At 40.7% G+C, this 25,356-nt stretch overlaps 1 protein-coding gene across 2 annotated transcripts in view; it reads left to right on the plus strand.

The window, feature by feature from the left end:
• Positions 1-443: 443 nt before the first annotated feature.
• The window catches only part of LOC148021768 (MADS-box transcription factor 23-like), a 65,714-nt gene continuing 40,801 nt past the window's right edge, over positions 444-25,356 (plus strand). Inside the window, exons 1-2 of one of the 2 annotated variants that reach the window (XM_087697292.1) lie at positions 444-746; positions 1,129-1,240. In XM_087697292.1, the coding sequence (XP_087553418.1) occupies positions 568-746; positions 1,129-1,240 (291 nt within the window). In that variant the 5' untranslated portion in view covers positions 444-567. The remainder of the gene's footprint in view (positions 747-1,128; positions 1,241-25,356) is intronic. The other variant, XM_087697294.1, reaches the window with a different exon arrangement.

Genomic DNA, 25,356 nt, shown 5'->3' on the forward strand with positions numbered 1-25,356 from the left:
TTTACGTTTCCAAAAAAAGAAAAAAGTTTTTAAAGAACTTGGATACAATTTAATGCTTTCTAAAGAGAGAGTTGCTATAACTGCTGAAAATAGTGTATGGTCGTTCAGTGTTCAGCGTCGGTGTGAATCGTGATTCGTGATAATCTTCGAGTAGGCTAGATGTCGCGTCGATTAATCACGTGAATCGGTTGTATGGGCCCATTGCGCTACGAGAGACACTAAAAGACAGGCCTGCCGGGATAGGCCCGGCAAGTGGAGTTCTCCACTAAATATAGCAAGCTCAGTCTGGCGTTAAGTTAGCTCTTTCTTCTTTTGAAAAAGGCTGCGAGGCGGGCGAAAAGTGGTTGCCGTGTCCCGTAGGCTGCTAGCTGGTAACTTTCATTCTTTTCGAAAAAATAGGTAAGCCATCCCTTTCTTCCCTCCCTTTTCTTCTGTCTGGTGATCCATTCTCCTCCTTTGCTTTTGTTTGGTTATCGGTTCTCCTCCAGCTATTTCTGCTGTAGGTACTAGGTAATAGGAGAGAGAGAGAGAGAGAGAGAGAGAGAGAGAGCTGGAGGACTCAGGAGGATGGGGCGAGCGGCGTTGCTGGAGAGGATCGAGAACCCAGCGAACCGGCAGGTGACCTTCAGCAAGCGCCGGCGGGGTCTGTTCAAGAAAGCACAGGAGCTGGCTGTGCTCTGCGATGCCAAGGTCGGCCTCCTCGTCGTCTCCTCCTCGGGCCGTGCCTTTCACTACTTCAGCTCCAGGTACTCTCTCGCTCACACTCACACACACACACACAGAGAAAAACAACGTCTAACATATGAAGGATGTGCGACGATGCTCCGACACCATGATACATCCATATTACCCAAGATAACCCTAGCCGGTGCCGTGACTTCCTCTCGTCACCCACCCCACCTGCATCCAGCTGCCAACTCATTTATTTAAGCCTTGCTCCTGCTCTCACCTCACCGATCTGAACTGATGCTCGAGTCCTGGTCTGCTGAGCTGAGAGCTGATTAAGCTATGTTTAGGGTGATTATGACGCCATAAATCTTAATCAGGAAACTTTTGTTGCTTCTTGTTGTAACGGCATCGTGTTTGTTTTTCCTCTTTCCTCCCCGCCCCCCCTTTTTGTGAGCTCAGGAACATGAGAGCCCTTTTTGAGAGCTGCTTGGGGAGCTCCAGTTCCAGCTCGCATGATGCTGATCATCACTTTCTTAGTAGCTCAGCCGCGGCAGTACAATACTCAAACGCTGTAAGTCTCCTTACTAATATACGTATCAGCATTTTACTACCCCACACACACACACAACGCTTGCTTCAACAACTTCTACGTACGTACCGTTAAGATGCACAATGTTCTTTGAACTTAGAATTCAGTGACATGCTTATAAACACGTCCAGGGAACTGAATAAGCTAGCATGGTTTTAGAAGGACCTGCCAATAGTCTTCCTCAACTAGGAACTGAGGGCTACAGATTAGTACAGCACTCATAAGTTGACAGGAGCCAGAGCCAAAGTCGAGCTCAACGAGTTGTTTCATTCCAGTCATTTCTTGAAGAAATATTGTTGCAGCTCCTGATAATAATTCCTAAATGGCAATGCTCTTCCGTCGATTCACCCAGCCCTTAAAATAGAAGGTTGTGACCCCCCTTCAAAGGGCGATTGTTTACAGGAGAATCTTACTGTACTACCCTTCTTTTGGCTACCATTCAAACATCAAAACTCTAACCAATGAGTTAAGCCATGCACTCTACATAGCCCTTGGTTGGATTCGTCAACTCGTTTGCTTTTCTTTGCAATACACTCCAACTTGGGGTGTTGTTTTGTCATGGGGATAGATAATGTAGAACCGTACTAAGTGTCTCATTACAGCCAAGCACACCCTTGTAGGAGAAAGTGCACTCCACGTTTTGCCATGTTATTAGCCTTTAATAAAAGGGACGTTCTCACCTTTGGGCCAAAACTATTAGTTGCTTAAGTTAAGTTAAAAGCATTGCTATGCCAATGATTCTTTAATGATCTTGATCATCATTCCCATCCTAGACCCTAAACATGGATAATGACTAGAGTACATTTCCCATCATATCATGTTCAACTCGATGTGAGGCACTAAAAATTTAATCTCTTTAGCTTATGGACAGAGTGCTAGAAATGGGGTTTCAATATGACTTCTACAAAAAGATTGAAAGATCTACATACTTTAGCTAGAATAACTTGATGAAGGACAAGATGCTTATTTTAATGGTTTAACATTGTGCTCTCAATTTAGACTACAAAGATTCCCACAAGAATGATATGCTTTTGTTACAACCACTCTTTGAGTAGCAAGTACTTATAGAGATTATAGTTAATATTGATTGGCATCATTGTGCTTCTCTTCTTTGCATAGTTGATAAACCATATAAAAAGCCACCTCATGACACATTACATCTCTGCATGGCTTGAGATATACTCCCATTTTGCCTCATTCTTAAGTTTAAACCCTAGTAGAGGAAGAGTGTGAGAGCCCTTCACTATTGATGAGCCAATGGATGGTAGTGGATTCTATTTTGACACATTTAGAGGCTTAGATGTAAAGCATCCTAGGTGTAAAATGAGTTGGAAACAAGCTTTAGGCTGAGTTGGACATGGTAGAGGCTAAGTTAGAGGGGCCAAAGAAGAGTGGGAGGAGGGAGACCGAGTTGGAGATGGCTGAGATTGAGGGAGGGTGAGTTGGAGATGCTAGAGGTTAAGTTAGAGATGACGAAGGTCAAGTTAAAGATGACTAATGCGGAATCAAAAGGCTAACTATGGGGAGAATTTCAAATGATGATTCTCAAATAAGATCAATTTGACCTACCTCAATGAAGGTAAATCACGCAGTAAGAAGGTAGCACCTCTTTTTCCCTCAAGCCTTCTATTGGTGAGTAGTAGCCTAATCTCTCCCTTATGCTTCTCTCCTTGCTTATCATCTCATCAATAATGGTGGCAGCAACAAATTTTTCCTTTTTCCTCTCTCTAATCATAGAACAATGAGCACCTCCTTTTTCATATCTTTCTTCTTGTGTTGGGGCTAGTAACTCCAATCCTTTTTATCTTTTTCTTTTCCGAGAAGCTCTCTTTCTAAATCGAGAGTATTGGTGCCTATTAAAATGCAAAGGGGTTTTATGCCTAGAATCCAAGAAGAACAAGAAGAGAGCTTCTAATATGATTAAGGGAGAATGTTGAAAATTTTCAACGAATAAGTAGATTGGCATGCCCAAACTCTCAATTTCCAATCCAAGGATTGCATATAATGAATAGTAGTAGAGAGGGTTTATCTACATTCAATTGACCTAATGGGATCACCTTTCATTCTTTTCTTTGGCAATTTTCACTATCTTCTCATTAGTTGCTAATTTCTCCAATTTTATCTTGAGTTAGAGTGAAGTCCTTAAGCTAGTAATACTATCATCTTTTTTTAGGATAGTAGGGGATTTCTCCTTCTACCCAACTAAACCTTCCTTCCATGGATGGGTGGTAATTTCTCGATTATAACTTAGTTACAGTAGTAACATTTATTACAAAACTGAGATATGCAAATTAACTCACAATCTTTGACAATGGACATCATGTGTTCATCCCGAAATTGGTGCCTTTTTTTATATTTCTTTAACTTAATTGAAGAAGAAGTTGATGTACAATGGGGATTTTGCTAAGCAACCTCCATTCTTGAGTATCTCTGTGCCATCTTTGACTATCAGATTGGCATTAGGTACCATTCAACACTACTTCTCTAGTGTCATAAACTAACACTTATGGCCAAATGCATGACCTAGGCCAACAATTGGCACCAATTACCACTAAGTATTGTGCAGTATAACATATAGCAACTTTTGCCTTTAACATCTCATGATTTCCTCAGGTCCCACACTCATAAATTTACTTTAATCCTAGTTACACTTCACATGTGTAACTTTTACTTAGCGATGTGATTAAAATTAATCCACATATTAAGTGAGATCTCGAAAATACATGTTCTCATGACACCATGCTTTGATTTTCTTTTTCCATACATAAAAGCCAATCTCTCAAGACTAGACTAGCATTGTCAACATAGTAAACTTTTGAAGTGGACCTTGCTTTAGCTCTTCATAATTGATTGTCCCATGAGGTTTGTTTGCAATGTCTTGAGCTATATATTCCATCAGCCATTCCCTTATTGCTCCTCTTACTTTACTAAACAAAAGAGTTTCAAGTATGTGTCTTCTTTTGAAGTCTCCCATGACACAAGCCCTTAGCCACCTCAAAGTCTTCCAAAAACTGAGAAGCATCCTCTTTCTTTCTACTAAAGAATAGCTTGAAGTTCATTACTTTGTTATTTTTTGGAAGTCTTAGTATAAACATTGTTGGAGGGGACCGCTAAAAACATATGAGGTACTTTCCAAACCAAAACCAAGGAACTAAATAGAACATTAGAATCACCTCAAGATATGTGAATAGTGAAAGAGATGATCATAATAGTATTGAGCTAATACATGAATATATAGCCCAACTAACCTCAAAGAAAAGATTAGGGCATCTAAACCATTTATCAACTCTAAAGAAAATGATATAATCTATGTATAAATGTGAGTTTGTAATATAACTTATTGCCTATCTAGAAGGAAAATAACAATCTCCGCTCCATGGGTAAATTGTATGGGATGATAGGTTATCTAGGATCGAATACACAAACACACTTTCCTTGTCAAATACAATAGCTCCTTCGAACTTAGGATCTTCATAGACAAACCCACATCTTCCAATCCAAGGATCACATATAATCAATACCAACATCCTTCATAGTGCCTATATAGATCTTTGATCTAATCTAAAGAGATTTGACATCAAAACTCACAAAACAAACACACAAGGGATCCACAAAACTTGATTTTGATAGCTTTTGATGATGCAAACTTCCCTTTCAACCCGTAATTATAGCCTTCAAACCTCAAACCAATGAAACATGAACCTTAGCTCTTTTTATGCACGAACCTAGGAGCACATTGAGGGAGGAATGTATTGTGTACATGAAGAAGTGGATGAAAATGATATCTTGTATCTCTTTGTGGTTCTCCTTTGCCTTCTTTCTCAATGAATGTGCAATATCCTCTAGACTTTATGCCCAATGGCCATCACATCTTTAAGCAAGGATTATGTGGGTATGCAGTATGAGATACTAGCTCTTTTGACATGAGTGTGGCTCAATATACCATTGGCATCAAACTTGGGGGCAAGCCTATTAGACTCTACTACTAGGAGATGAGTTGGATATTCTTACAATTTTCTTATTGTGCATAGGACATGTTGTATTTGTGTGAAGGTTAGATTCTAGGGGGTATTTTTGTATATATTAAGTCCTTAATCTACTTTTTGTTGCAAGATTTCATGATATATACAAAAGAACCATTCATTGATAATGATTATGATGGTTAGGCACTGTGATAAGTTTGAATTCTTCTTGAATAAGGCAATTTGAGGTGCTACCACAAGAAGAGGGATGAACATGAGAGGCATGTGTTGGAGGTGCTAGGTAGATCAAGAAGTTATCCTCTTTCTATTATAATTGGGATAGTATAAAGTGTTTTACATCAATTTCTTACCACTGCATGGCACATCATCATGAAGCACAAGGGACATTGCATGTAGATGTGATTATTAGTATTTTAATCATTGCTAAATTTTTTAACTAGTTGTAAAAAAATTTCACCTCAAAGAGAGAGGTGTCAAGATAAGGAGAGAGATCTTAAGTCGAGGAGAGAGTTGTGGTAGATGATATCAAAGGTGAGAGAGAGATGTGTTGTGTTTGGCCAAGGTAACATGGTGTTACTAGAAGAAAAGACAACTATGAATAGCGCAAGTAGTGGAGGAGCTAACTAGCACAACTAGGTGGGTTTACATCAGTTTCTTACCACTCCATGGCACACCATCTTGAAGCATAAAGGGACATTGCATGTAGATGTGATTATCAGAATTTTAATCATTTCTAAATTTTTGAACTAGTTGTAACTTGTGATGATGAGAGAGAAAAATTTGTCATATCAAAGAGAGAGGTGTCATGATAAGGAGAGAGATCTTAATTCGAGGAGAGAGTTTTGGTAGATGATATCAAAGGTGAGAGAGAGATGTGTTGTGTTTGGCCAAGGTGACATGGTGGTACTAGTGGAGAAGAAAAGATGATTGTGAATAGCTCTAGTAGTGGAGGAGCTAACTAGCACAACTAGGTGGGTGATACAAGGTATGGTAGGTAGATGGCAAACTATGTATTGGTGCTATAGTAAGTGATTATTTCCACAATCTTGAAGATGAGGTGGCTATTGAGAAAGAAGACATGGAAGTAGTCAATTAACTTGATGACGTCAATGGGCACGCACTAGTTTGCTAGAGACAAGAGGATAGGTGGTGATTCCAACCACATGCCCATGCAAGCGACTAAATCTTGGGACATCACCCCTCTGAAGTGTTGATGAAAAAGTTTCTATTACATACAAGTTAAATGGAGTAAGTGGTTGGACATTAGAGAAGGCCCTCGTAGCTCCGTAAAAAACTACCCTACTTCTACATTTGAAAATCAGCCTAGCTCTGCCCTTTCTAGTAGCCATATATCCTCCTTCTCTCTCATTTTCCATTAAGAAAAATCACATTCTCTAGCTCTCTCTCTCTCTTTCTCTCACTACTATTGTGAGACAATGATGGAGGGGCAACCCACAATAAGAAAAGGAAGGACTAGTTTTGTGCATCTTGGCAAAACATATTTGGATGGTTAAATAGCTAGCAATCTTATGTTTTCCATAGGAAGGAGTTCTAGGGTTTTTCTTGGATCCATGGACATCTATTGAAGGTGTTGTAAATTTTTAGCTTGGCACAAAGACTATGGTTGGTGTTGAGGTTTGTGACTCAATATCTTGACCATGAAAGTATATATGTCATCATGAAGCTATGTATGATAGTACAAAATGACAAAACTAATGCATATATCATTAGTTTCAAGTTTAGTAATTTGAATGACCTAGTGTTGGTATGCACTTTTGAAAATGATGGATTCCTTGGGAAGTTTCCATGATGATACCCTATGATGATAGGTATATGAGATACTTTGAATTTAAGGGGAGCTAGTAACATGGATATGACAACTAATGGGATATGAGTTTTCTAAGATGATATTGTAGGATGCATATGTGGCAACAACATGCTAAATCAACCCTACATGTGCATGCTATTGAAGATTGTGAAAAAGTGGCTATGGGCCTAGCTTTCAAACTTTAAAGAAAGCAAAGATGGTGATGCATTTGGCGTGGGGACATCACTAAGAAGACCAACAAGAGAAAGTGTAGAGGTGATGAGTTGGGAGGTAGATGCCAAAGCATGCGCTCCTCAACAAAAGCACAAAACTCAAGATATATGTGGAGGAGGTGGAGAAAGAAATCATATTTCAAGCTTAGATAGACCATTAAATAAAGGACGAGGTGCTTATTAGAGAAGGGAGGAGGATATGCGAAAGAATGACCTTCCATGTAATGATAAATAAGAGTTTGTGAAATTTGAAGAATGTAAGGAAGATTGCACACATGAAGGATGGAGTCTTAGTCATGACTATGGATGAAAGGTTAACTCATGTACTAGCTATGGTGAGAGATAGCAATAATGGTCTTCTACCTTTATGACAAGAGGAAATTGGATGGTTTTGTAATGATAATTTTCGTTTTCTAGGACAATACTCTAGGTTTTCCTCTATGAATAGCATGGCTTTTCCTTGGGATTGCAAGTAGTATAGTGAGGGTTGAGGCTATATGATATTATAGTTTGGAGTTTGTCTTGGAGCTCGAGAGCAATGATATTAATGTCATTAGACATATGAGTTAGGTGAGAGATATGAAGTTATCTTTTGTGGGGGGATCTATGTATGTTTGATGCACTTACTTAGGAGAATCATGTGAATGGTGTTGATGCCACACTTGTGTTAATGAGGACAAAGGGAATGGTATGTGAACATGAGCTAGAGGACTTGAAAGCCTAAGGTATGCTTTTTCTAAAAACATTATTTTTTAATCTATTATATTTGATTATGGGTATGAAAGCCAGCGAGCATCTCATCAAATTATGGATTATGGATGTGAGTATGATGCTATTAGGATGATTTTGTTAGCAGTCATGTGTGACTTGTGTGTTGATCTCTTGCTTGCGAGCCTCTGTTTGAGTCAAACAAGGATATTAGAAGTTGTGACATTGAATTTGGCTGCCATTTTATGTTTTAGACATGTGTGTCTTGTGTATTGATCTCCTGCCTATGAGCCTCATCTAAGTCATACAAGGACATTAGGCGCTTTGACATTGTATTTTCTTGTCATTTTATGTATTTTAGATACTTTAGGTGGAGGACATATTAGTGTCTTTTTTTGGGGCACTTTTGGCCATTTTTAGAATTTTGGCTTGATTTACAATTTCGTCACTTATATATATATGCAACCGACCCTCCGACCACTCTCATTGTCCATCATTTGATCCTTCATGTTTAGCCAACCTTCCTCATTCTTTCATCCCCCTACTACCATTCCCCACCCACATTGATGCGTAGAGCTGTGTATTGGGGCTAACTATTGCAATCATGTACCTTGAGTTGTTGTGGTCACATTATTCCTTTTGTGTCTTGCATTCTCTCTTTGTCTCTTTCTCTCTATGTTCACTTTCCTTTTTCCATTGTATACTCTCACATGGTATTAGAGCCATGCATGGAAGACAAAGATCTTGAAGAGAAGTTACTGTCCATGAATGACAGATAAGGCTCGACGTCATCGCAACCCTTGTATTTGACATCATATAGTGTTGGGTGGTTTGTTTCTAGGCCATAACAGGCTGCATTGTATAGGGACAAGTTGCGTTCTACACCTAGGTGGCTCCTACCAAGCTGGGCAGCTTCTTTCTTGTCCATTTAGACCCATGTTTCTAAAGGAAAATCCCTTAATCTGCAGCGTTTTGGGTCTACTAGAATAGGCCCGTATATTAACAGCATTTTTATGCAAGCATCATAAGTGCCTTTGTGTTTATTATAGGATTGCTATCAACCTTGCACTCTTTGTTAGGGTGACCATTATTCAAGTCAAAAGGTGGTTGTTTTTAGACCAAGGCATGACTATTTCTAGCATTGGGAGACCTCTTTGAATCATGGACGATAGCATTTATTACACCCAGACGACCTGATTTAAGTTGGAGGCAGCATCTTTCTTTGCTAGGTGGCCTATTTTAGGTAGAAATTTTTATTTCTTGGTTGCATTTTATAGGGACAATCACTTTCTTTGCCAAGTGGTCCCTTTCTTGGTTGGGTGAGAGCTTTTCTAACTTATTTTAATTACATTTATTGTAGCCATGTCTGCATTTTGTAGATCTACCCCTCTCTACTCAGCATTTGAGTTGTCTCTCTCACCTCTATACTCCCCCATCTACATTGCTCTCTGATCACCATATCGATAGACATCCCAATGGTAGCATCTTCTTTGTTTTTGTTCTTGAAGGTATTTCTTGAAGGACAGATATGGTTGACGTGTATGCTTTGGGGGATTGTGTGGGGTTTGGGACTTTTGAAACCAACCACCATCCTATTACTCTTTCTCGTTATATTCTATCAAGGTTTTTGGTCACTGAGATTGGCACTAGTAGCATCTCTAAGCAAGTGATAGTCCTACTCTCTCTACCCGCATTTGACAAGATGATGGGACGAGTTGTTGAGAAACCCTTCACCCACAGTTTGGTTTTCACTTTTTGCATTTAGGGTTTGCAGCCCCAAAAAGGGGCACCACCCTAGACTGATTGTGCCTATTCATAAGCCACTCTCATTCATTCCTCACGGTTGATTCTTCAGTTCCTCACTCCCACTCTCTCTTCCTCTGTCTTCTGACACACTCTCTCTTTCATCATCTCTCTCTCTCCTCTCCTACCACCATCTCCACACTCTCCTGTCGCCATCCTTTATCTCCAGTTGGCTACGTTTATGGTGGTAGTGTGCTCCTCTTCAGTTGGTGTCCATCCTCCATTGTTGGTGACATCATATTTTTTGCTCCTACACCTTGTGTTTGGAGTCCACACACTCTTGGCATCAGTATCCACCCTATTTGATGTCATTGTTCACCCTTCTAGCCGCTCCACCTTCTTGTGTTTGGCCGCGATGGAGGTTCCTCACCATGTGGCATCTCTCTCTAGCAAGGGCCACCTTCATCAGAGGTAGTTGCACCTTGAATTAGGTTCTTGGCTGCTTCACACACTTCTAATGTCACCCCGTAGTTGGCATTTCACTCTCATAGACTGTCTTCAACTACATTTTCAGCATGTGGCTCATCCTCACCACTTGGCATCACTCCCAGTAGTAGCTGGCATCATCTCATCAGGCTTGCATTTGTAGATGGAGGCTTCATCAGCAGCTGTCTTACTACTCGTAGATACCACTCTTCATCCCTGCATTTGCAAATTCAGAGGCTCCTTACCCTTTGACAGCAATCTCTGTTGTTGCAGCACGTAGGGTTGAAGGTCACCACAAGGGTTTGGCAAGAAAATTGGACAAGATAGATGGAGATGTGTCTTCAAGAGATAAGTAGATTATAGTGAATGTTTAAAGGTTCAAGAGGTACTTCATGGTCAATCACAGGGTTTTGAGAGAAAAGAATGTAAGGGGGTTTAAGAGCTTAGACTCCAAAGATGATAGAGATAAGAGAAGGGTTGAAGGTTTCAAGCCAAGTTCTTGAATATGTTAATAGAGCTTTCAACTGCATGTTCTTAGCAAAAATCTCAAGAGTATTATCTCAAATCAAGCTTGTTTTCTTGATTGTAAGAGCAATCACAAATTATAAAATCAAGTACGTTATATTGTCATGTATCATAAACAACTCTACATCCCATCATTCATACATGATGCTATAGCATGAATAAACTTTGCATGATTACATTCAATGTAGACTGTTAGGGACAAAAGCTTATGAGTCAATTACAAGGGTTGTAGGGTAAAGAGACTTTCTTCAAGAGAGCTTCAAATTGAATTCTTGATAAGGATAAGTTACCATAGCCAAGAAATAAGAGAAGAAAACTCCTTTTAATTCAAGTCAAAGCATCTAAACATTGCCCTACCCTAGGGGCACATAATATTGTATATTTTAACAAGATATCTTCTGTAGAGTAAGAAATGTATTGAAAGAACACTATTGTAGCTAATTCTCTGAATATGGCTGAAGATACCAGCCCCAAATCAACCCAAATATTTTCCAAAATTCAGCTTTAATGATAGCATAAACTTCCCCTAATACGGTGTTGGAGCGTTTGGTGTCGAAAGTCCACCACGGGTGAAGATAGATTCAGGGAGAGGAGTAGAGGAAAGAGAAGGGATTCAAAGAAATTGAAGATATAGAAAAATACTTCCAAAAAGAATTAGAAAATGTAGAAGAATACTAACAGAGATGAAGCCCATCAGTTTCTTTCAGCATTATGAGAAGAGATAACTCTAATAGACAAAAACGTGTATAAAATAATATCTTACTCTATGCTGCTCAGATCGCCAATCGCATGCCTTCATCGGCTCCGAAAGGGGGGAAAAATACCAGGACACCTGGCCAGAATTCTGCCAAATCACTCCTTCATCTTCCACTTTCACTGCCTGAAAACAGTGATTGCGCGTCGCGTGATTTCGCCAATCTCTCTTTTTACAGAAAATCCTCTCAATTTGGCTGAAAGCTACATGCTTTCTTTTACATGTCATCCTAATCTAGAAGTTGTCTATCGTTTTAAGGATTTTTACAAGAGATAATATCTAAAATATCAAAAATTGGCTAAAATCTAATATTTTTGAACCATGGATAGTAACACTAAAGTCTAAAATGGCATTGGCTCTCTAAATAAATAAGAAAGCCACACTCTAGATTTTTATTTAGACGGTGTGCGCGTATTGGCATGACATCCACTCCCTCCTAACCTGCACATCCTTTGGCATGTGCCAAAGTCTTACGGATCTGCAGTGTCAAAAGAAGTATCTTCTGCCATGTCAATGTCTTCATCTTCTGCATCTTCTTCTTCCTCTATGTCTTCACTCTTAATGCCTTTCTCCCAAGGTAGAAGACTCCATGTGAGAATAGATTCTTCAATTGGCATAATTGGTTATTGTCCATGCATAAGTTCACCTAGCATATAGCTAGTCACTGTACTGTCAGTAGTCCAGTTAGCCCATAATGCAAAAGGTAGCATTTTAGGCCATTCTTTGATATTTCCTCTACAAGACTTTTCTGGAGCTTTGAGAATAGGCTGGTGCCCTCTCTCACTTTTCCCATTGCCTTCAGGGTTGTAGGCTAATGTTAAAGCCAACTTAATACCCAATTGAGCAAAGAAGTTGCATGCCTCATCAGCATCCAACTCTCCTCTATCTGCAGTTACTTTACCCACATAACCATATCTACAAAACACTTCTTCAAGCAAAAAACGACAAAAATCTTGAGTGGTCTTGGTTATTAAGGCTTTGCCTTCAACTTAATTGGTTAGATCCTCTCTTGCAAGCACTAAATATTGCATATTTCATATTTCTGTAGGCATAGTTACAAGATCAATAACCCATCTATAATGTATAGAGAAGGGGTAAGTTGGTTGTAACCCATCTTGATGCTTGACCATAGATGCATCTGACACACATAACATATTTCAACAAAATGTGCTATGTACCGCTACATGTTTTACCACCAATATTTTTCTTTGACTTTACTAAAGGTTCCCCATATGCCTTTATGGCTAGCCCACAGGCTTTCATGAAATTCCTTCATTACTTGTTGTTGCAATCTTTTGTTACCTAAAATTCGGACATGCACTCCTTTCTTCTTCTTTGCGTGCTTCCATAGATGCCATTCTTTAAGAAAAAAGCCATAAGCTTTCCTCTTAATATTCTTGAACTCTTCATCAGTCCAAGACTCCTCCTTCGTCATTGTGCTCAAATATTGGCCAATCTTCAGTCAATCTTCTTCAAGAAAATGAACTAGAACTTGAGCAATGCAATGAGCATGCTGGCTTCTAGTTGACCAACCTTCTTCCATAGATAAATTTTTTATCTTTGTTGTTGTATGTTGATTTACAGCAGTACCTTTTTTTGTTCTTATTGTAGTTAATGCTATACTATTTAAAAGATAACATTCACTTGTAAGATTCAGCTTTGGGTTTGTATATGCAGCAACTGAAAAGGTACTTTCAGCGGCCATAGAATGAAATTCAACAAGTATAGATTCTTCAGCTTCATCTTCTTTCATAAGCTCTTCTTCATTGTTATATCTTGCACGTTATAGCATGTCAACAACTGGATTCGCCTTTCCTGCAATATGCTTTAATTCAAGGTTAAGATATTTAATATATGCAATCCATCTTAGCATAGCAGTGTCAGGTGTAGAGTAGTTGCAATCATGCCCAAGAGTGGAAGACAATCAGTTTCTACCACTATGGAAGCCCCTCTAAAGTATTTACAATCACACTTTAATGTTGCTACAATTCCCTTTTACTTGTGCATACCTTCTTTGACGTTCATTGAGAACCTTTGCTCCAAAATGAATTGCATACCTATTACCTTCAAGGTCTTCTTGGCCAACAACCCATCCTATCCCAATGGGACTTGTATCCATAGTAAGGATGATAGGTTGACCATTTGAATAATCAGCCCTTTTGAGAGTGGGAATTGAGATTAATAATTTCTTTAGTTTGCGTACAGTGAGAGTATACTCTTCCCCCCAAGAGAATCTTTGGCCTTTTCTTAATAATTGATAAATATTTTCGACTACATGAGCAAAATGTGGTATCCATATGAGATAGAATACACATGTGCCAAAAAATATTATCACCTCTAAAATATTTGTGCATTTTTCTTGCATTCTGCTGATGGCATCCTTCTTAATTGGTGAAGGTTTACATCCGTAGGGTCCACATAGATGTTCGACCACTCGGACTTATTCTACTCCAAAAATTGACTTAGCTCCAAAAAGGGTAAGATGTACCTCTTCTAGCCTTGTCAAAATCCTGTCACAATCATGAATATGGTTAATTACAAATGTCCTACATGTTAGCCAGGACAGTGAGTATGGCAGTGCCACATCAGCAGACATGTCAGTACTTGTAGTCAAAAAGTTTACTACAGTCAAAGAGTTTTTTACTGCAGTTGGCTGCATTTAATGCAGTCGACCTAGTGCAGTTATTGCCTATTTTTTGGCTATTTATACCCAGTTGGTGGCACACTCCAGTATTCATTATTTTCAAATTCTCATCTTGAGATCTGTTGGCTCAAACACACTGTGCTCGGGTTGATGGAGATCGAGGTCATCAAGTCGAATACATACGCATATATTTTCTCTGCCTCCTTGTGTATTTCTGCACTCTTATACAGCATACTACACCGCAAATTTTAGGTGTTTACATTGTCTTCTTTTCTTTCTCTCTCTTCTCTCTATGTTCACTCTCTCTCAATCTTTGTCCTACGCTCTTGTATCGTTGCACTCTGACATGGTATCAGAGCACTGAAGATGAACTAACTGAGAGTTGAATCTATCTGAAGACGAGATTTCAGCGCGACACAAGGTTGCATTTCCAGGATTCGAGGGTAAGTAGAAGGGCTGCATATCGGATCAAGGCTGAACCGAGCATGGGGGCGTGGAAAAGGAGTCTAATCGGTGAATTTGTTGTAGGTTATTGCTGTTCAAAGGGGAGGAAGATTGCGTTTGAGGCCTTGCATTGCAGATTTTACCTTTTCATCGCCTCCAGCGGCGGGTAAAGAAGGTTTGGGCAGTGGAGGAACCAGCCCTAGCAGGCTGTGTTTTCACAGTCACAGGGGGCTGATTTTGCATTTGTGTAGGTATTGCAGGTTAATATGTCTACAGAGAATGATTTGGAGTTCCAGGTGATCATGGACAGGAAGGTACCTGTCCTACTAGCTCTTTCATTGGATCAAAAGCTTGATGGTCACAATTAACGCATCTGGCAGCGGGTGATGATGTTGGCCATTTTGGAGTCTTATGATTTGGCGGAACTAGTGATGAAAGAGATTAACAGGCCCTCAGTGAGAGATGAGTCCAAACTCTCTTGCAATGCTCGTGCGGAATTGACCAAGGCATAGTCTCATTGGGACAAACTGAATGCCAGGATTCAATCTTTTCTGTTTGTGTCTTGCACCACGGCCGTGATAGCTCACATCAAGCACTTGACAGTGACTCGTGAGATATGGCTGGAGCTCGATCAGATGTACAACCGGATGACCTTGATGAAGAAGATTTCTTTGGAGGTGCAAATGTGGACTTTATTCGTGAATAAGTTGTCTTCGCTTCGGGAACACATTAACAACCTTTGGCAGCTTCAGATGCAGGTTCAAAATGCAAGGAAGCCTATTTTCTCTGAAGACATGGCGATCACTTTACTGTCCCAGTTGTCGCTATGAGTTGGTACCTTTTATTTTGCTCTTATTGCATTAGGGAAGGAGTCGACTCTTCGGTGGGAAGAGTTGGTTCCTATGGTCTTGGACAAACAATTGAAGGGACAGAATACTTCCAAATCGAAGGCATTGGTTGGTCAAGCCTCTCAAAAGAAGGGGAAGGACCAAAAGAAAAAGGAGGACAACACATCCACGAAAGACAAGGAGAAGGAATTGACTTGCCATATTTGCGGAAAGATCGCACTGGAAGAAGGATTTCCTTGACAAAGACAAGAAGGATACCAAGAAGAAGGACATGAAGGATTATAGAGCGGTGGTTGCACCCTCATCAGTTGCTTTTCTACACTTAGCAATCATTGAGGACTCTACATGAAAGAATTTTGATGTTGCAATGACAACTCCCTAGGCTCGAGAGTGGATTGTGGACAGTGGTGCCTCATGGCACATGACTCCTTCTTCGGTTGGTGTTGCCCATTTGCGACCTTTGGGTGGGAAGATTCTCATTGGAGACAGCTCTTCTATGTCTATTGCTGTGCGGGGTGAGATGCAGCTTATTCCAGATGGACGTGGTGTTACCCACACTTTTGAGGTGTTGCATGTGTCAGGTTTGGGGTATCATTTACTTTTGGTCCATAAGATTTGTGCTCTTGGCCTCTTGGTGGAGTTTGATAGTGATACTGTTCAAGTCCTTGATTGTGGATCAAGGAAGGTTCTCTCTGCAGGGTATGAGAAGAATGGCATCTACAAATTGAAGTCTTCTTGAGCTCTTACTTCTCTTCTTCTTACTTCTCAGACACAGTCCGAGCTATGGCATGCTCTGTTTGGCCACCTAAACTACGAGTACCTTCGAAAGGCGTCGCAAGGGTCATTTGTCCGAGGATTGCTGAACATAGTGGTGAGCCATCAGCCATGTGTCTCCTATATTCGTGGGAAACTGAATCGGGATGTGATTCCCAACAAAGCTTCTAGGCGGTGTACTTTACCCATGGAGCTTGTATCTTCAGATCTTTGTGGCCCAAAGGGGAGCTTGTACTTCATGTTGATCGTAGATGACTACAACATGATAACTTGGGCCTATTTCTTGACTTTGAAGTCGGAGGATTTCTCTCACTTCAAGGATTGGCTTCTCTTTGAAGAGAACCGTTTTGGCCGGTGATGAAGACCTTGCGTTCAGGCAAGGGAGGTGAATTTATGTCTAATGAGTTTGCTCGTTTTTGTGTAGATAGGGGCATTCACTAGGAGTTTTCTAACACCAACACTCTCCAAGAGAATGGCATTTTGGAGCGGAAGAACCGAAGTGTGATCAAGATGGTGCGCACCATGATGGAGCACCGACAGACACCTCAATTTCTGTGGGCCGAGGCAGTGGCTACCGTAGTTCACATCCTCAATCGATCTTCCACTTCGGCCGTTGACAGGATGACACCTTTTGAGGCTTACTTTGGGACTAAGCCTAATATCTCTTATTTCAAGATCTTTGGGTGTGATTTTTATGTGCACATTTCAAAGACATGGTGTAATAAGTTTGAGGTGGCTTCCAACGAACAGGTTTTTGTTGGCTATAGCTCCTAGTCCCAAGGTTATCATTTGTTTGATCTTGTCAAGCGAGATGTCTATACGAGCTGAGATGTGTGTTTCGTGGAAGTTTCGGCCATAGAGGGGGGTGAGGAGCACCCCGTCCTTGGAGATCTAGGGGAGAGTTGGGCTCCCGAGACAGTTCCTTTGGAGCCAAAGCCTCTTGATGGAGATTCTTCTTCTGATTCAAAGTCTTCTCTTCCACCGAAAACCTCTGAGGAGCTTCCGCTGGTGGATATTCCGAAGTCTTCAATAGATGGAGAGCGACGGGGAGAGGTTTGTTCTCCTCCTCGTTGGGCCCGTGACACACTTCGAGATTTAGGAATCAAGGAGGTCCCTAAGGAGTGGGAATCGTAGGATGGGCCGCGGAGGTCACAAAGGAACGAGACACATTCTTCAGAGCTTGTTTGCTCCAACTATTGTTTGCTGACCCGTGTTATGCAGGATCAAGAGCCCACTTCAGTGAAGAAGGCTTTGCAGTTTGATCATTGGTGGAAGGTGTATGGCCTCAAGCAGGCTTCACGTGCATGGAACGAGAAGATCGACTCGTTTCTTTAGTTGAAGTTGGGCTATTGGTGCTCTAAGGCCGATCCGCAGCTTTATGTGCACACTTCCGAGTTTGGTCATGTGTTGTTTGTGTTATATGTTGATGATTTGATTTTGATAGGGGATCAAGCATAGAAGGTTGGAGAGACCAAGAGAGCTTTACATCAGGTATTTGAGATAATGGATTTGGGGCTTCTTCATTTCTTCTTGGGTCATGAGATTTATCAATCTCAAAGGGGGATTTTCATCTCTCAGCAGACGTACATTCAGGAGCTCTTGGTGATTTTTAAGATGGAGACTTGTCGGCCCATTACTACTTCTATGGATCCGAATTGGAAGGCCACTTCACACTCAGATTCTCTCGTGATGGATGCTTCACGCTACCGTCAGTTGATTGGATCCTTGATTTGGCTTCTCAACACTCGTGTTGATCTTTGTTTTGCTGTGGATCTTTTGGCAAGGTTCATGACTAAACCCAAACAGGTGCATTGACAGGCTGCCCTGAGGATTCTTCAATATTTGAGAGGGACTTCTGACTTAGGGATTTCTTATCCCGCAGATACAGATGCTATTGATCTGTTTCTTGCAGGTTGGAGTGACTCGGATTGGGTTGGCGATGTGGACCACTGACGGTCTACTACAAGCTACTGTTTTACCTTGGGTATATGTGTTATCTCTTGGAATAGCAATAAGCAGCGCATGGTCACCCTTTCTTACATTGAGGCGGAGTCTACCACATGTGAGGTTGTGTGGCTTCGAAGATTGTTGGAGGAGCTTGGCTGCCCCCAAACTCGTCCTACTCTTCTGCAGTGCGACAATGAGAGTTGCATTGCACATGCAGACCAATTCAAGATGTATCTTCATTGTGGTAATGTCTCAGCTTTCTAATGAAAGCTGAAATTGGTCATATCTTGAATATAGGTTGCCCATAGAATAAATTGCTCTACCTACAAAAGCTTCAGCAAACTTGTCAATAATTGAATCCGAATCAACATTTCGGATTGTGACATGATTAATAGGTTGTAGATCTTGGATGAATCGTAAAGATCCATTTTTCTTGGATATGGTAAACCATCGATTTGAGTAAGGTGCTGAAGAAGGTTCTAAAATCTTCATTCTAATCTTCTCATTTAGAAGTTTCAATAATTTGGGCAAATGCGCCCTTGGAACGAGAATGGGCTTGAGGTTCCAAGGCATATGTGTGACCATAAAAATGACTATAGAAGCCACAATATTCGGATCCACACAACCTATTTCACTTGGTTGAAATGTAAAAGCTTTTCTATGTTTCATTAGCATTTGCATAAATGAGTGTTTTTTAGCTGGCGAAAGGAAATAATTTTCACCTATTTTGAGCTCTTTTATACTTTTAGATGTGAACTTGTGATCAACGTTGGAAAGATTATGAAGACTTGGCTGATTTGGTGCCCTATCAGCCAGCCCTTCACTTTCAGGAGGCAGTGGGACTGCCACTGGCTTGACTTTCTTATCCACCTTCTTGTATTTTGTCTCCACTTGCGCTTCAACCTTGTTGAGTAAACCAATGTCTTCTTGCTCAAAAAATTCTTGAATTGTTTGATAAAAATCCAATGTACATACTTCTATGGACTGATTTTCTGTACGAGCAATTGCATATATTTTAGCCAATGTGTTAGTAGTAATAAGTAAAAAAAAAGGCCCAAAATATCTTCATTTTCAGCCATCATGTCATAAGTTTTCAGCTCCCTTTTTACATGACATAAATATTTTCTTTTAGCTTTAGTCATGGCTGGAAGAGACTTATAACAGTCCATACTATTGGCTGTACATACATACATATTTCCTAGAGACACAATTTCTATAGCATAAGGAGGTTCAATATTTTTACATGTCGCATTGCCATAGCCTCCTTTCATAGCAGTGTAGCTTGAAAACCCTTGAATTCTCGGGCATTAAGAGGCACATGATAATCACGCAGTTGATCTCTGTTTTGATGATGGATAACACACACAATAAGAAATTAGATAGCTTGTTCATTATCCTTTCTTCATATTCGAGCATAGGAAGAACCATCATCAAGAGCTTTTGTTTCCAAGCGGGCTTCAGAAATGTAACGTTGCCTAAGAATGATAGGGTAACTATACGAGTCTTGAATAAAAAAGGGAAAATTGTCTTTTATGTCTCCAATAGTTACCTGCACATTGGGACATGCAGCATATAACTCTCTAGAAGAGTTGTTTGCAGCTCTCATTCGCCAACCTGGATCAACATCTATGGGCCGTCCGCCACTTTCATAGAGACTCCTTGCCATGACGTTTATCTCCGAGCCATGGTCTGAGAGTGCAATACATGGTGTTTTTTTTTCTCCAATTTTGATGACTATCTCCATTGTTGCTCTTGCCCAATGCGTACAGGAGTAGTGACTGCTTAGAATGAACTGAGCCTCTTCCTCCTCATGCATATGCTGTAGTCGATCATTACATTTTCAGCTTTCACTTCTCTAATTTTTTCATTCATGCTTTCTTTATCTTTAGTTTCAATTGTTACAATTAATTCTTTAACTGCTTCAAGACGAGTTCCTTGTGAAGTCAGCTTCTCTTCATCCTGCACAAAAACTTGAAGAACTTGCAAAAAAGCATGCATTGTTTCTTCAGCTTCATCACCAACATATTGCCTTTTCCTTTTGATTACATTAATAATGACATCATGGAATTCACATTTGGTAATTCCAAGAAATTTTCCTAAGGTGAATTCAATTTTGCTTCCCAGAATTCGTTCTTTTAGGACTTGTTTGAGATCGGTTGCAGATTCTATGTTAGACTGCAATTTGTAGCCTAGATACTTGCATTTCTTCTTTCCTTCGGTCTTCTTTGTTTGTGGCACATCTTCCATCTCTTGATCTGGGGTTATATTTTTAGCAAGCTTTGGTTGTTCAAGTGTTCTTGTAGTTAGCTGTTTCGAAGGGCCAGAAGAGAAAGGCCCTGGTTCATCTTCTCTTCTTCTCTTTTCTTCAATCAAGACTTCTTTATGATTGACGTCAGCCAAATGTGCAAAGATAGAAAAAGAATCTACCGGTTCTTTCCAACTAGTTATTCCTCAAATGCATTGACTGGCATTAGCCAAATCTTCTTTGGCTGCTTTACCATGTTCCATTTGAACTAGTGCCTATATCTATACTTTAGATTGCACAATATCTTTACGTGCTTTTAAATTTAATTTAGTTAGTTCAATTTGCAGCCCATAGGTAGCTACATCGATTGCTGCGTAGACTTTGTTTACAACTAAATCTTCTAATCTTTTCTTCATTCCACCATTGCCAAAATTTGGCTCCATTGCCAAAATTGGAAGACTACTTCAAATTGAGTTCATGATAAGGATAAGTTACCACAGCCAAGAAATAAGAGAAAAAAGCTCCTTTTAATTCAACTCAAAGCATCTAAACATTGCCTTGCCATAGGGGCACATAATATTGCATATTTTGACAATATATCTTATGTAGAGTAAGAAATGAATTAAAAGAACACTGTTGTAGCTAATTCTCTGAATATGGCTAAAGGTACCAGCCCCAAATCAACCCAAATATCTTCCGGAATTCACCTTTGATGATAGCATAAACTTCCCCTAACACGGTGTCGGAGTGTTTGGTGTCGAAAGTCCACCACGAGGGTAAGAGACAACAGGGTGAAGGTAGATTCAGGGAGAGGAGTAGACGGAAGAGAAGGGGTTCGAAGAAATTGAAGATGTAGAAGAATACTTCCAAAAAGAATTAGAAAATGTAGAATAACACTAATAGAGATGAAGCCTGTCAGTTTCTGTTAGCATTATGAGAAGATATAACTCGAATAGACAAAAACGTGTATAAAATAATATCTTTCACTATGCTGCTTAGATCACCAATCTCATGCCTCCATTGGCTTCGGAATGGAGATAAAATACTAGGACACCGGACCAGAATTCTGCCAAATCACTCCTTCTTCATCTTCCACTTCGGAGTGCTGTTCACTGCCTGAAAATAGCGATCACATATCGCATGATTTCGTCAATCTCTCTTTTTACATAAAATCCTCTCAAATTGGCTGAAAGCTACATGCTTTCTTTTACATGTCATCCTAATCTAGAAGCTATCTATAGTTTTATGGATTTTTACAAGCGATAATATCTAAAATATCAAAAAGTGGCTAAAATCTAATATTTTTGAACCATCGACACTAACACTAATGTCTAAAATGGCATTGGCTCTCTAAATCAATAAGAAAGCCACACTCTAGATTTTTTTTTACACGGTGTGTGCGTAGCGGTAGGACATCGTGCTCCAGGTGACACCTCCTCATCCTATGTGTAGACTCAGAGGCTTCTTTGGTAGTCTTCCTCCACTCAAGGGCTTTCCTTGTGCTACGACACCCTTGTATCAGATTCACTTCATCAGCATGATTCATCTTTCATCGTCTTCTGTGTTACTTTTCTCTCTTAGTGTTTGCCGTACACACTTTATGTTTTTCCTCACAAACCCTACTGTCTCTTTGGTCACTTAGTCATTTTGACATGGTATCAGAGTCAGAGGTGCTCAGAGAGCCACAAAGATCCTCCTCATCTGAGAAGACAAAGACGAGTGGTGGGTTTTGCATCAACATTTTATTTCTCTATCATTTCCACTGCACAGTGGGAGATATCCTTTGTCTCCCTCACACCCTCCCTTCTCTAGTTTTCCACCCCAGTACCATGGCATTTCCACCTACAGATTGCCCTTCTACTAGGTGCTACTACTACAGCACGAACAGTCATCCCACCAAAGACTAGCACCATCAACCTTTGCTCCCCACCTCTCCTGAGTATAGGCATCTTCCACCAGGCACTCCTTGTGCCACCTCTCCTTTCTGGGCCACAAAGATAGTTCTGCATTGGCTATTGGAGTATTATGCTCAAGGCAATAAGCCACAACCAATGCACAAAAATCCTTTCGAGCAGACAGAGACTCTAAGACCTTATGAGGCAATAAGCCTTCTTGCAGACCACCCCACTACGCGGAGGTTTCCCCCACCCACTTCTAGGTACAGTGGCTTCCATGGCCCATATCTCCTCCATAGTCCACTCTCTTAAGAGCTTGTGACTATTCCCCACCCTTGGCTCATTGTGAGCCTCCTTCTTCCCCACCCTCTTCCACTTAGGTTCGAAAGGCCACTTCTGAGTGCTTTTTGGCTTCTTCTTTGGCACCCCATTTACCTTCTTTAGCATGATCAACAACACTTCCTTCATCAGTAGATGCTTTGCAGTCTGTGAGCCATGAGTGATTGGATTCCCTTTCTCTCGTAGACTCGGATTTAGAGGGGGATTTTCTTACTTTTCCCTCAGAGGGGGACTTCTAGTTCTTCTTCGGCTTTAGAGGGGGACTCGTACTTCTACTCTAGATTCAAAGAGGGACCCTATGTGCCATGAAGTTCTTCACACATTACCATCTTCCACTTTCGAGGAGTGACTCTCCTTTGAGTAGTCATTTCCTCTACTCATACCTAGGATCTAGCGGATCTACCTAGATTATAGCCCTTGGGTCTTCAGCAGCAACTTGGTGGCTAGGCCTTCGTATTCCTTCCAACATGGAATCATGAAGCTAGTGGCTTCTATCCCGAGGTTGAGTTTTGGGTTCTAGAGCTCATCCAGTCTCCTGACTATCTTCAAAGGTTTCCTTTTAGGTGGTATTCTTAGATTATAGGGTGGATCATCTTCGTCCCTTGGTCACCATGGAGCCACCTCCCAAGATCGAGTACAGGCATATCCTTATGGTTCTAAGCACCACACAAAATGCAACATTCCTCCTATTCATTGCATGTTTTCATCATCTTTGTACTAGGGCACTTAGGCAAGTGAACAATTTCCCCCACGAGGGACACTGTCCAAGTGGCACCTGCTTAACGAGCATTTTTCAACATGTAGCATTCAATCTCCACCTCACTCTTATCTTGTTCCCCCTTTTGGGTATGAGAGGGGGTGTTGAGAAACCCTTCACCCGCAGTTTGCATTTTTGCATTTTGCATTTAGGGTTTGCAACCCAAAAAGAGGCGCCACCCTAGATTGACTGTGTCTATTTATAGGCCACTCTCTCATTCATTCCTCATGGTTGATCCTTCAGTCCATCACTCCCACTCTCTCTTCTTCATTCTTCTAACACACACTCTCTTCCATCATTTCCACCCTATCTGGTGTCATCCTCCACCCTTCTCACGGCTCCACCTTCTTGCGTTTGGCTGCCATGGAGGTTCCTCACCATTTGGCATCTCTCTCCAGCAGGTGTTAACTTTATTTATCAGAGAGGCCATTGCACCTTGCGTTAGGTTCTTGGCTACTTCCCACCCTTCTGATGTCACTTCACAGTTGGTGTTTCACTCCCAAAGGGTGTCTTCATGTGCGTTTTCAACATATGGCTCATCCTCACCACCTGGCGTCATTTCCAGTAGAGCTGGTGCACCTCATCAGGCTTGTGTTTGTAGATGGAGGCTTCATTAGTTGTCTCCATGCTCGTAGGTACCACTCTTCATCCATGTGTTTGCAGATTCAAAGGCTTCTCACTCTTCGATGATAGTCTCCCTGCTCCAATCAACACCTCCTCATCCTGTTTTTGTAGACTCAGAGGCTTCTTTAGCAGCCTTCTTGCACTCCAAGGCTTCCTTTGTACTACAACACACTTGTATTAAATTCACTTCATGAGCATGATTCATCCTTCATCATCTTCTATGTTACTTTTCTCTCTCAGTGTTTGCCGTACACACAATGTGTTTTCCCTCACAAACCCTACTGTCTCTCTGGTTACTTAGTCATTTTGACATGAGCTACCCTCTATGATCTTGTCACATGGAGTGTCTCCTCAACTTCTATGACCATTGGGATTTTGTTACTATCCCTGTACCTCAACCTATTGTGGATCCTCATGATGGTGTGATTGTGGATTTGGCAACTTTATGGGATTGAATGAATGCCAGAGCTTGCTCTTTTCTCTTTTTGAGTTGTATTGATTCTGTGCTCATGCATGTTAGACGTATCCACACCACCATAGAGATTTAGAGAAGATTGGCATCTCTCTTCTAGATCTAGATATTTATGCATCTACTATCTTTTGAGTGGAAGCTATGACAACCTTCTGTTTGCGAATTCCCCTATGATGAGGGATCTCATCCACACGATAGACGAGATTTGGGACGAGCTTGCATCCATTGGTACAGACATTTCATTTGAGGACTGAGTTGTGACTCTTATTTCACATATCTTCTATTACGGACATATGATGTGTTCTATACCAGTTCTCTCACTTCTTGTAGTTGAGAGACTCTTGCTTGGGAGGAGCTGGTCCCATTGGTGCTTGAGAAAGATATGGGTCATAGTGCGATTGATTTTGGTGGAGCCCATGTAGATGGCCATGCATATGTGGCTTTATCTTCAAGTACAGGACAAGCCAAGTAGAAGAAAGGGAAGAGGAAATAGTTGGAGTCATCTTTAAACTATGATATAGATTTTTTGGGGAAGCATAGAGGATATCCCATGTGTCCTCATTGTGGGAAGACCTCACACCTTGAGAAGAAGTGCTAGAGGATATACCCTCACCTTCATCTCGGAACAAAGGGTTAATCAACTTCAAAGCCTTTGTCTATCTCTACTTCATCAAATGCTATTCCCACCACACATGTTATCCAAAAACAAAATGTTTAATACATCATTATTGAGGCATACAACACCCTCTCCTACTAAAAGTTGCATCCTTGAAGTTGCAAAGGACATTCCCAATATAGAACGTGTCCAAGTCGTATCTTTTATAGGATGTGCATACTATTTAACAAAAAATTATACAATATCCATATCCT

Source organism: Lygodium microphyllum, chromosome 17 (assembly GCF_053477565.2).
Source record: "Lygodium microphyllum isolate KBCC chromosome 17, Lygodium_microphyllum_v1.1.10, whole genome shotgun sequence".
NCBI lineage: Eukaryota > Viridiplantae > Streptophyta > Polypodiopsida > Schizaeales > Lygodiaceae > Lygodium > Lygodium microphyllum.